Below are 13,952 nucleotides of genomic sequence, written 5' to 3' on the forward strand. Positions count from 1 at the left end.
AATAATCAATAGTTAAAATTGCCCACATCTTCCACCATGCCCAGACGATGACCTAATAATTATCAGGACAGCATTCTGTGCTCTGACAGAAACCTGACATGGTAAAACCCCCCAGGACTACCCTGCCAAGACAGAACTTCATCCTTGATCTCACTGGTTAATCTTCATAAACCAATAACTCTTGAAAATCTCATTGGTGATAAGGCAAATATTTCTGAATTTTTTGACTTTCTCAGGCAAACTGGGCTTTTTAATTATTTATGATTTACGGAAAACTCATGTTTTAATATAATAAGTGAATAGGCACATTATAGCCTTAGCAGCTTATGTGCCATTAAGCTCCATAACAACAACGACTACCCTGCCATGTGAACCTGGGGCCCCACACCAAATAAGTAACTATGTTGGGAAGGGAGATGTACAGGCAGAAGCAGATTAGCTGAAAAATGTCAGTAAGCTGGTAGCAAGGGGATGCAATGTAGAATGAAGGAGAATGGATTAGGAATTATGGAAAAATAGAATAAATGTTTTTGGTGAAAGAAAGAGTGACCCAGCACAAGGGAAAGAGAGTGAATGAGTGTTATGGTGAGTGGGAATGAGTGGAAGAGCAAATGTAATTGGCTGAAAGAATACAAAGTTTATAATAACTTACACTACTTTATATATACTAACAAATGTGTACTAACAACGTAAACACTATTATTGCATTCTCCCCCTGGCCTGAAAAATACTTGCAGCTATGCCTGCACCACAACGGAAGAATAATAGTAAGTTGAGGTGCCCAGAGAGTGCAGTGCAGAAAGCAAGAGTCAAACAAATGAAATGAAAGCCAGAAGAATGAATGAGAGTATGTGTGAGAAAAAGAACACCAACCATAAATGTTACAGTTAAGTACACACTCACCCTATTTTTAATCTTTTATGTTCTTTCTTATTTATTAATTAGTATTTAAATTAAATTACACGCCATTGCATCCCCCCCCCCCGGTGTATGATAAAGAGATGAGTGAGAGAGGGGAGAAAAAAATGTATAAACTGATAGGGGAAAATAAATTATTATAAACTATAAGAAAAAAGTATAAAAATAGAATGCAGGTAGAATGGGAATGCGGATTATGAAATAAGTAAATGTCTGTCTCCCCCGCCTCTTGCCTGGTGGGTTCCCCACTGCCAGCTAACATATCCCACCCTTTGGAGCGTGATGGGCAGTTTGACCTTCCTACTGGATTCGACAAGACATGGATCTGATAACCATCACCAACGAAGACATACTGCAGCTTTGCTGCCAACACACCATTTGGCAATCTGAACTGAGTACTCTAACCCAGTTCCCAGACACGGGAGAGAGGAGGCAGGTCTCTGCCTCCTCTCCCATACTTTGCCTGGTTGGACTCGTCCCCACTGACCTCTTTGGGGATGTCTACTCAATCGTCCCCATACTTTCTACCTTCCCCCAGTCGGTTCCCCCCCACTCTAATTAAACCGACTGAGTACACTCCTAACAATGCCACCAAATTATAATCAACGTCTTAAAATTCAACTGCTTTCTCATGAATCTCTTTCGGCCTTTCCAAATTCTAGTATTCACCCCTCCCCTTAATATATATAGGTCTTGCCACTGAAATCCTCGGAAAATAGGTGGCGAGGCCTGCCAGAGTACTTAAAAAATCTACTGGATGGCGAAGTGTGGGCAAAGATGGGTCCCAGTAGGGCCAAATGGCTGAACATAACACTATGCAACAAACCACTTCCCACATACTTTTAAATCTCTGGCCTCCACAGAGTTCTGTGTCACTTTCAAAGAATACAACACGGAGATGGGGGAAATCCCTGGTGGCATCAGACAACTAACACACTTCACTTCACTTTACTGGTGCAGACCAGCTGCACCAGTGTCAGCATCCCATGCCCCACTGCCTTAGAAGCAGAATCAATGTGGCATCCACAGTTGGTCCCAGTCAGGAGCAGCAAGAGGGTCCCTGGATATAGGACACCCTCCCCTGTTGCAGAACAAGTTGGGGGAACCACACAACCACTCTCACAAAGAACACCCCCCCATTCCCACTCACATGTTAACATGCATTCATTACTCACTCACACCTACATGTAGCTCGTTTTAAGGAGTTTTTCGCCCACACATACCCAGGGCCCACATATGGGTATGCAACAGTACACACATTATATATATATTTTATTATTTTTTTTATAACATCAGCACACACTGTCCACATGCATACACTTAATTGGCCACTCCCATCCTCTCTCTCATGTTTTCAATCTATAATAAGTATTTAATTTAGCCCTCTATGGTTCCCCCTGAAACCCTAGACCAGCGTTTTCCAAACTGTATTCCGCGGAACACTAGTGTTCCTTGAAAAATCTTAATTAATAATTAAAAAAATAAAATAAATAAATTTTACATATTTGTAGCGTACACCACTTTTGTATCATTATAATTTTTAACATAATTTTTTTTATCGGTTATTAATATCCTGGCATAGACCGTGGAACAGTTTATTTTGGCGTGCTTTTACGTAGAGATAATGGCATCTACGAAAAAGTAGCAGTGTAGTGATCTAATATGTCATTTGTATGCGATTTAGCCTGGAGTACGTGGGTTGAAGGAGAGGGAGAAGTGAACCGATATCATAACTAAACTCATTTCCTTATATAAATTTTTTTTTTTTAATTTGATAATTATCCGTATTTCGAAATATTATTATTAAAATAAAAAATGACCATGGATTTGTGGTTGAAAAAAGGAACTTTTAAATGAGAAGCAAGTACTTCAACTGTAGTCGATGAAAACAAACGCAATATTGTCACACTTCAAAGTGAGGATGAACAGTCACAACCTTTTGTTCCCCAAAAATCCAAAGTGAAAAAACAGAAACCAACTAATAAAAGACCAAAACGAAAGTATAATGACAGTTATTTGAATTTCGGCTTTACGTGTGTTGGAAATAAAGGTGCTCCCAATGCACAGTGCGTCGTATGTAATAAAATATTAGCAAACAGTTCTTTGGCTCCCGCTAAACTCGTGTTTCGCAAGTATTCCATAAATATATTGTGAGATGAAAAGTGTTCCATGACTAAAGAAATTTTGAAAATGCTGCCCTAGGCAATGCCCAGGATGTATCTAAGTTGGGTGCCACCTCTTGCAGTGGGGAAGGACATTGTCAATTCCAGGTTGGGTCAGTTAGAGTTGGACCTTATCGTGGGGCCATAGGTATTGCTCCCCATGTCACATTAGTTGCACTGAGCCATAGAGCCATTGCAACTAATGTTCCCTAGTGGTGATAGCACATTTTAGTCTATAATGCCAAATGTCACATTGGACAAAATCTGCTTGTCTGATTGTTCTTAGTCTGCCTGCCACCATTGTTATAGTTCTGTGGCGATATGTTTTCTTTCTCTTATCGGATCAGAAATCAAATCCAGGGCTATAACATGGATGTAAGTGGCAGTAGCACATTTTAGTCTGTAAGTAAAACCTCTATGTATTATTTCACACATCAGACTTTGGTATTAGCAAGCAATAGGTTTCTCTGATTGTGTTTGTTTTCCTTTCTGGGCTATTACCATTCTTTCATATCAAGCATTAGGCGAATCTGTTACCAATTAAAAACACAAGGCACTGCATGACTTGTGTTTTTAATGGATAACAGATAACCCTATTGGCAACCTTGTGTCAAGCAGTAACAGAAGTTAATTCTTAATTTGTATTAATGTCAATTTTGGACCGGAAGAGAACTCTGCATAAATCTCAAATAACAGAACTCCCCCCCCCCCACCTTTTTATATATATATATATATATATATATATATCAAGGGGAAAATCTAATGTTGAGGGATCAGAATTGGTTTGTATATATTGCTTATATACAAACTGAAATTGCTTTCAGTTTATATTGCTTATTCATCTTTCGGTTCATAGTTGTTTAAGAATGTTAATGTTTTGGTTCAAGCAAATGTAAATTTGGTATAATTTTCCCTATATTTAAATTTGCTTTTAGTAATTATTGCAAATAATGAATGATTTTTTTTATACGAAATCACAACTGAAGTAGCCAACATTAGTATTTAACTGAAATTACAGTTATGGTTTTGCAGGTTTTTTTTTTTTTTTTTTCGTGTCATGTTAAAAAAAATTTGATTGTTTCTTAGAATTCTTTATTTTTTCAGTGTGGAAGAATGTAAAATTTTGGATTCAGCCAAACGGCCACTGTGGTTAGTGTGGGAAAATCCTGATCCCATGGCAGAATGTCTCCTCAAGTGGAACGCCATAATATTCAAAAATGGAGATGGTAAACATTTTCTCTCTCTCTCCCCAAAAAAAAAAAAAAAAAAAAAAAAGATATACAGACTTACGTTGGTTTCACATTGATGTTATTGCCACTCATTTGATAGCACTATGGGATTGTTTTGGCTGCCATTACACACTTCAGTGAATGTGATATGATTACTGTTTCAAATCTTCTGATGTCAATGTTTGCTCAGATCATGTCAGTGAAATTATTCTTGTAGGGATGAAATCCTTTATTCTAAACTCCACCATAAAATCTCATCCTTTATCTAAACCTTGATATTCCAATAAGTATGGTAAGGCTGTTCAAGAGAATATCATAATTGGCTTGAATCCAAATCTCCAGATTCATTTTCTGCCTACACCAAAGCTTGCAACAATTGTAAAGCAGTTATCATTTAGTCCAAACTAGATTTCGAACAAGCTAAGAGTAGAAAACTTGTTTCTCAGCAAATGGTAGTCAAGCATTCTGGTTCCCTTGCCAGAGCTATTGGCAGCAACTTTTACCCACCTCTGTCAAAACCAGATGGTCTATTGTCACTTTAGCCAAAGATAAAGCAGACCTGCTAGCTTCCTACTTTTCTTCCAACTTGTGTATTGATGATCTTGGGAACCACCTCTCATCATTCCCAGCACGCTCCATTCAATACCTTCTGTCAAAAGGATGTCAGAAGGATTTTGTTCAATATTGATGCTAAGAAAGCTCCAGGTCCCAATGGTATTTCTCCACTTGTTTTCGAAACCTGTGCTCCTGAACTTACTCCTGTTCTGTGTTGCCTTTTTCACTTTCTTATTCCAAAGGTGTTTTTTCCTTCTGCTTGGAAATTTGCTAATATCCAGCGAATTCCTAAAAAGGGTGGCAAATCCCTCCCATCTGATTATCATCCCATTGCACTTACTTCTACTCTTTCTAAAGTAATGGAGAAATCAATTAACTGTGAAGTGAACTCTTGAACCATGTAGAAACCTTCCATTTGATCAGTGATTACCAGTATGGATTCCATCTGTGTACAGATTCAGTGGAAAAGTTTGATGAAACTCAAGCAGTTACTCTTGAAACTTCAAAGGCTTTTGATCATGTTTGGCATAAAGGTCTTCTAAATAAGCTTCCTTCTTATGGTTTGCCTTTTTTTTTTTTTTTTTTTTTTTTTTTGTAATTGGGTATCCAGTTTTCTCTGATCGCTCACCCAGTTCTAACTTCTCCACTAATGCTGGTGTTCCCCAAGGTTCAGTTCTTTCTCCCACTCTTTTCATCTTGTATATTAATGTCCTTCCGTTGACTGGAAATCCTATCCATAGTTTTGCTGATGATAGCACATTGCATTCCACCTTCCAGTTTGAAAAACCTTGCCCTGCACAAACATCTTCAATTTCTCGAAATTCCATTACCAATTCCTTAAATACTGATCTTCAGATAAGTCTCCAGTAGAGCAAAGATAACTTTGTTGATTTCAATCCTTCTAAAATTCTGTCTTGTCTTACATCTCACAAAAAGAATTCTACTCCTATGCTTATCTTCGATGACACTCATTCCTAGGCAAGATCGTATATATCTCTATTGGGATTATTCCAACTTCTAATCTCCCCTGGCCTAAGCACATTACAAATATTGCTTCCTCTGCATCAAAAAGACTGGGCTTTCTTTTTCGCTCTCGGCATTACTATCTTTCCAAACAGCTGGTTCACTCTGTACAAATCACAGAAATCCCAAAACCTCTCACAAGCTTCTAAATTCCAATCAAAAGAGGAAAGTTAGGTTAATCAGTGACTCATCTCTAACAGTCTCTTCACTCTGTCTCATAGATGCTCTGTTTCATAGATATTTCCATGTGCACTGTTCTTCTGAATTGGCTTCTACAATTCCCGCTCTCTCTCTTTCAGTGCAGTCCGAACACATGCCACAACCAGTCAACATCCTTTTGCTGTCCAGCTTAAAACTCATAGAACCGACTTTTCTTATAACTCATTTATTCATTCAACTTCTGTTTTCTGGAACAGCCTTCCTTCATACTTATTTCCTGAAAATTACAATCACAGAAGTTAAAGTCTAAAGTCAACAAGTATCTTCTTTCATCTTTGCAACCTTTATCCCATGCACAATACTAAGTATTATAGGTTTTAATACCTCTTGTGTTTGCAGTTTTTTTCATAAAATAAAAAATTTAATTAAATTCTAAAAAATTGTTAAATTGAAATAAAATAAACTACAAAAAAAAAGCAGAATGAATTCATAGTTCTAATTCAAAAGCATATTTCATAATTATATTTCATATATATTTACCAATTATTTCTGGATGAGAGTTGGTTAAATTATCGTCTTTGCAGTGTAATATTAGTGAGCAAGCTTCTCCTCTTTCCAAAACATTGTGTTTTTCACTAACTTTGCGACAGTGAACTACCAACTGATGGTAAGGGTGTTCATTCTAATGGATAAGGTGGGAGTAGGAGACTCAACCTAAGTTACATTGTTTCTTTCTTCTCAACAGTGTTAAATATCGAGCTTTCTTTTCGAACATAATTGGCTACTTTGTAGTGAATTACCACAAATTCAGCTAAAAAATAAAATCTGTATAAAATATTATCCAATCATATCTTACACTTACTGCACCTCCCAGGCAAATGACTTGCCATGGCCTTGGTAACAGGCACCAAAGAATTCTATGAAGGGTGCCAGTTTGATGGGCCCTGACTTAGTGTATATTGAAAACAATGAAATAAAAGCTCATGAGACGAGGTAAATTAAAACAAGCAAAAGTGGGAATAACAAAGTCTGAAATAGTGAAGGCATGTTTGTGTGCTAATATGAAATACACAACCTGAGACTCTTATATTAGACTAGATAACGTGTGGGAAATAATAAAAGTTGAAGTGTTTGAAAGCTTTCTGGAAAGCGGATCTATCTTGAACAGGACAGAATACTGCTAAGGAGGATGTCTTGTGTGTTCAGTGTAAAGAGTTTGAGGATATTAGGTGTCAACTCAGCATTCTGATGGGTATTTAAGAAAGTGTAGATACCCACAAAGGAAGACTTAAGTTAGGGGCTAAGAAGCTTTCTGGTATGCACCTCAATGCCAAAACTTCCACTTGTGCATTAGGCAATACAACTGGAGCTCCCAATGCAGAATGCGCTTGTCCCACAGGAATTAGCTATTGTCAGGGATATGGGAAATATATTATGCAAAAAAAATAGGTGGAATAGTGCCAGGAGCAAAAGTTGATGACATAGCACAGATGTCATCTTTTAAGGGCATAATACAAGATAGTGTATTGGCATTAATGACATTAAGAGTAAGAGATCTAAGGACTTACTTAACAAGTACAGAGCAATGTTGAGAAGGAATTAGGAGTTAGAGTATGCTACCCAGACATGATAGGAGGGAGTACCTTGGTGATTCCTTTCTACATCTGACTCTTGTTTTCTCTCTCAGGGTAACTCAGAAATTTTTTTTGGCTGCTATAGCATAAGCCTCAGGCTTTCTTGCACCATATGGCTAATAATAATAAAAAAATAATAATTACTAGAGGCATATGATGCAAGAAAGCAAGCTTATACAGCAAAGGCCAAAAAAAAAAATTCCCAGAATTCCCTTCCCATTTTCCCATCCATTCACTCCAAATGTTTGTCTAGTTCTGCCTTGAAATTATTTAAGCTGTCAACTTCTACGACAGATGGAAGTTTGTTCCAACAAACAACTACTCACTGGCTAAAGGCAAATTTCCACACATCCATTCTACAACTGTCTTTCCTTAATTTGAATTTATCTCCCATTGGACGATTAATCTGAGCAAGACGAATAATCCCATCAGCATTGAACTTGCTAAAACCATTCAAGGCCTTATGCACCTCAATCAGATCACCTAGTCACCAGATACTGTAACTTGCAGATCTTAAGCTTTGTAAGAGCAACCCTTTGTTCCATTCACTAATCTTGTTGCCCTTCTCTGTATTCATTCCAGCAGCTCTACATCCTTCCTAAAATGAAACCTCCAGACCTGTATACAGTACTCAAGGTGTGGCCTGACCATTGCCTTATACAGCCGGGTAATCACCTCCTTATCCCTGCTAGAAAAATTCCTTTATATATCATTGACAAGACACCATGAGCTACTCTTGCAGACTGTCTGCACTTCTCAGAAAACTTCATATCTGACTGCACAATTACCCCCCCAGGTCCTTTTCATTCTCTACCACCCTGAGTGTAGTAACCTCAGAGTAACATATCAACACAGTTGATATGTTACTCTGAGGTTACTGCTACCCATATGCAGTACTTTACATTTGTCAATGTTAAACTTCAGTTGCCACCTCTCAGCTCATCTGCTCAATGTTTCTAGATCCTGTTGCACTAGTATACTGTCATTACTTTCATTAACAACCCTGCCAATCTTCATATTGTCTGCAAACTTATACATTTTTATATTGTCTTCAAACTTAGACTTCATCGATATCATTAATAAATACATAAAACAACAGTGGACCCAACACTGAAACCTGGGGGACTCCAATAATAACATTAGTCCACGAAGACTAATGTCCATTGATTACCACTATCTGTCTTTTCCTATTCAACCATCCTTTTATCCATTGTAGCAACTTGCCTTTAATGCCATACTGCTCCAATTTTGTACAGTAGTTTTTCATGTGCAACAGTATCAAAAGATCCAAGTATATGATATAATTTTTTTTTCATCCAGTTCCTTTGTGACCACATCATAGTATCCAATCAAATTGGTCAGACAAGACTTCCCCCTTAACAAACTCATGCTGTGTCCGTACTATAACCAAAGTGTTGTCTACATGATCCTTCAGATCATGTAGACAACACTTCAGTGCCGCCATTAATTTTCCTAGAACAGAAGTTAAGCTAACAAGTCTGTAATTACTTGTTTCACTCTTTGATCCTCCTTTGTGAATTTGGGGTCACATCTCCAGTCTATGGGTACCTACCCTGAGTCCAAATAAGCTCTCATAATTATGGCTAAGGGTTGGTTTGCTTACTTCCTTTATGGCCTTTAATATAACTGGATAGATCTCATCCACCCCAGGTGCCTTTTTTGTGTTTATCTTCAACAATTTCTCCTCCACTTTTTGCTCTTAGTTATTAAAAAATCAATTAACTCACTACCATAATTTAAAACACATCTGGTATTCCCCTCCCATGTAACTCCTTATGTGTAAATGTATATGCAAAATACTCATTCAGTTTGTTAGCTACCTGAGCCGGTTTATCAACAGTTGAACTATCGATATCAAGTGGACCAATCTGATTCATCTCCTTCCTTCTAAAGTTTACGTAAGTAAAGAACTCTTTGCTGTTTTTATTTGCATCCTTTGCCAAAGATTTCTTGTAATCTGCCTAACGTACTTTGTGACTTGATTACATAGACCAGCTTATATCTTCAATAGGCTTCTGTGTCACCTGTTAATTTATATGTATCCCATGCATTTTTCTTTTTTGCCACATGCCTCATTAGTTCATCTGACATCCATTTAGGCCTAAACCTTGAAGAATAACCCCAGGGCTCACATCTGGTGAGTATGGGCTTGACACACCCAAGTTCCTGAGCTGGATATCATCATTCTGCTCTTTTTTGGTGATTCCCTTCTACTTCTGACTTTTGTTCTTTCTCTATCTCCCCAGCATAAAGAACATTTTTTTTGGCTGATGCAGCAAAAGCCTCAAGCTTCCTTGCACCATATGGCTAACAACAATAATAATATTCCTTAGTTGAAATCAAAATCCTAGTAGCTTACAAGATTAATTCTTTGAATGCTTCCCATTTATTAATTTGCTGTGGGTAACATCATAAGTTGGTCCCCCTATATAGACTTTAAAAACTGTCTCAGACCTCTGTAGTCACCTTTATGAAAGCAAAAACCTTCCTTTACCCGATGATAGTTGCCTCTTTGAGTAAATTGCACATCAGCACACTGTGATCACTGCCACCTAGTGGTTCCTTTATCTGCAGATTCTTAATGCATGAAGAATCACTACTGATCAGATCAAGAGTATTACTTCCTCTGGTTGCCTCCCAAACGTGTTGCTTAGAAAACAATCATCCAATAAATCCACAATAGGCTTGCTAGTGTGTGAGTGACCAACCCACAAATTCCGGTCAGTATCTGGGAAATTAAAATCTCCCATTATAAGACAATCTGATTTTCTGGCCCACTGTATTTCTCTGTACAGCTGTTCATTATACTCATCAGAGTCATTAGGCCTATAGCATACTCCTACTCTCAATTTTGCTTTCCCAGTGCTTATGTCACACCAGATTGACTCAACACTGTGCCGTCCACCCATGTCAACTGGAAGCACTTCCTTAGATTTTGTGTTTTTTAACTAATAGCATAACCCCTTCTCCCTTCCTATCCTATCTAACCTTCCAATTCTGCATGACACCACATCTCTGTTATACCAACAATATTTGCCTTTGATGTCTTGACCAGCACCTCAAATTCATCAGATTTATTTACTACACTCCTAGCATTCGTTTACATGCACCTGTTCTTATTCTTGGCTACCCTAATACAGCCCATTTATTTACTTGTTCTGCAATGACTCCCAGCAGTCTCTGAAATTCCCAGCACTTTGTTTTCCAGGTTTCTGCTTATCAAACTTTTTTAACATCTCCCGGCACCAAGTCACACGTCGTGTCATCTGCTCTTCAGTCAGTTGATGCGGCACCCAGAGAGAACAAAGTTTCTTCACGTGCAAATGATCTTGCAGAATCGAACAAATTGCTGGTGCATTTAGGCCCAAAGTATCCTCTATCTGTTGGTAGGTCACTCGCCTGTTTTCGTCAAGCATTTTACTCACAGCAGTAACGTTTTCCTCCGTAACTGACGTTCGTGGCCTTCCCGGCCACTCAGAATCCTCCAGAGTGAAATTTCCCCTTTGGAATTCTCTATACCACCTGAATATCGTTGTACGATGTGGACAATCATCATCTAGTGCAAGAGTGATTTCTTCTAAGCACTGGTCTATGGTTAAACCACGCACAAAATTATACCGCAAAACTGTCCTTATCTCATTTCGTGACCACGATGCCATCGCAAGCACTTTACACTCTCACTACTAATGAATAACTGAGCCCATCGACTTGGCGCGGCAGCTACTATGCACGTATGAACATGTCTCAACATGCAGCAACAAGCAGCTTCCTGTGATTCATTGTTGCGTCATATTGCAAAACTTTCCTAGTACCCGTTGTATTTACCAAACTCCTGGCATTGGTGTACACACAAGTATACATGCACCTCTTCCTATTCTTAGCCACCCTAACACAACCCATGTGTTTACTTGTACCACAATGACTCCCAGCAGTCTCTGAAATCCCCTGCATCTTGTTTTCCAGGTTGCTGCTTATTCCAATAGAAGCAGTGCATGAATCACTTTCACCTCTGCCATCGGCTTTTGTCAATCTATTAGTCCGTGTGTGTCCCCTCCAATCTAGCAGTTTTCAGACCCACCTAACACAGCCTTGATAGCATCAGCAAATATTCTTGCACCCTTTCTATTTAAGTGTATCCCATCCCTGTAAAAGCAGTCTCCCCTGTTAACAATTGCAGACCAGGCTGAGAAAAATTCTACCCTATGAGCCTTGCACAATCTCTCCAGGGCCAAATTGATCGACAAGACTCTCATCATATACTCCCTCCTATCATGTCTGTGCAGATTTGCAGATACTTTGAAATTCAACCCTAATTCACGGCTTTTTTTTCAACAGTGATCTGTACTTGTTTAGTAATTTCGCCGGTCCCCTACTCTTAATATCATTAGTGCCAACATGTGCAACAATATCACCTGTTGTGACCTTAAAAGATGATATTGCTCTTCAACGTCATCAACCTTTGCCCCTGGCAGACACACCCTGGTCCTGGTCCACCAATCCTTTTTGCACAATATATTCCCCGTTTCCCCTGACAATAGAGTCACCGACAACTACTAGTTCCTGTGGGACCAACACATTCTGCCTTGTGGGTTGCCGCTGTGTTGCATGATGTTCAAGTGCATGCTCTGGTGGGCAGCTGAGAGCTTGATGAGCCCTTCAATTTAGATCCTTCGAGGGCATCCACCCTGTCCTTCAAGCTCTCATATAGGCCCATAACAATGCTGAGCTGTCACCTGATGTCCTCACACTCTTTGCATCCCGTGCACACACATTCCCCCTGGCAATATCATGTCACGTACCTGATTGACCCACAAACATTAAGCAAGCTGTGCATTTTAAAAGGCTGTGATTCAGAGGGTAACTGCCCCCCCTCAGTTCTCTCCTGAATCGCAGCACCTGTTAGCTTGAGCCTTTTGTTTTTCTGCTCTGGTCTGAATCATGATTTAGATTTAATTTTAATAAAATTCAATTTCAGTAGAAAATTATAACCCTAAACTTATATCCCAATGCAGTTATATAACACTTTATATGTTTTTTTTTTTTTTTTAATTTTGAGTATTATCTCCAAGTTTCTTTATATAACTTCTGTATCAAGTTATGTATTGATTAATAACGTTACGTGGCTAAGGTAAAGAAAGCCTGCATGAGAAACATGCAAAAGTTCGACGAAATTTACCAGTAAGAGTACTTTGCCGTAATGGCATTTGTATTGTTGCTCGCTTGGTAAACAGACCGTGGGTGTTATCAGTCTGGAGTAGAAGTTGAATCCCACGGGAGCTTGAAACCCTCCTGAAGTGAGGGGGGGGATAACCTGACCTTTTTCTTTAGAATCACTAATTGAATCACGAACAGAGTCATATTGGAAGTTCTGGCATCGTAAAAAATGATCGTAATGTGGTTTCACCGGTAAACTTTTTTGTAGTTTTCCGTGCTTCTCGTGTGGGCTTCCTTTGCCTTTTTTTTTTTAATAAACAATTTATCCACTAGTCAACCAGTGATTCTAAAGAAAAAAACGTCAGGTTACCCCTCCACATCGGGAGGGTTTCAATTTCCCATGGGATTCAATTTCTACTCCTGGCCGATAACACCTACTGTGTGTTTACTGAGCGAGCAACAATAATCTAAGTCATTATTTAGTTAAAAAAGTACAATTTAATTCATAATGAAGTTTAACATGATTAATCGATAATACTATACTAAGCTAATGCTATCTAGTACGGGATATAACATTGTATTGTGTAACAATGGCGACAAGTTACGAGCGGTAAATCTACGGACACTAAATATTAATTAACTTCCAAAATCTTGCTATCTAAATTCAGAATAAACCAAGGATCTTGACTAGATCTATAAACTACTTATAGAAAATAATTTAGCATTAGCATTAGCATTAGTAGAGGCATTTGATGCAAGAAAGCAAGCTTATGCAGCATCAGCCAAAAAAAAAAAAACCCACTTCCACTTCACCCCTCTGTTCGTTCAAAATACCTGTCCAGCTGAGCCTTAAACTTATTTAGGCTATAAATTTCCACGACAAGGGATGGAAGTCTATTCCACCTACCAACCACCTGCTGGCTAAAGGCAAATTTCCGCACGTCTATCCTACATCTGTCTTTCCTCAATTTGAATTTATGCCCTCTCGGGTGATTTTTCTGAGCTAGAGGAAGAATCCCATCAGCATTGAGCATGCTTAAACCATTCAAGGCTTTATACACCTCTATCAGATCACCTCGCTGGTGCCTAGTCTCCAG

General features: G+C 38.6%; 1 protein-coding gene across 3 annotated transcripts in view; it reads left to right on the forward strand.

The window, feature by feature from the left end:
- Positions 1-13,952, forward strand: part of LOC150089705 (phosphatidylinositol 4,5-bisphosphate 3-kinase catalytic subunit alpha isoform-like) — a 291,320-nt gene that overhangs the window by 223,325 nt on the left and 54,043 nt on the right. For all 3 annotated transcript variants that reach the window (XM_090389607.1, XM_090389609.1, XM_090389608.1), the window contains one exon: positions 4,185-4,306. In XM_090389607.1, the coding sequence (XP_090245733.1) occupies positions 4,185-4,306 (122 nt within the window). The remainder of the gene's footprint in view (positions 1-4,184; positions 4,307-13,952) is intronic.

Source organism: Mastigoproctus giganteus, chromosome 2 (genome assembly GCF_048544385.1).
Source record: "Mastigoproctus giganteus isolate SK-2022 chromosome 2, ASM4854438v1, whole genome shotgun sequence".
In the NCBI taxonomy this organism is placed as follows: Eukaryota; Metazoa; Arthropoda; class Arachnida; order Uropygi; family Thelyphonidae; genus Mastigoproctus; species Mastigoproctus giganteus.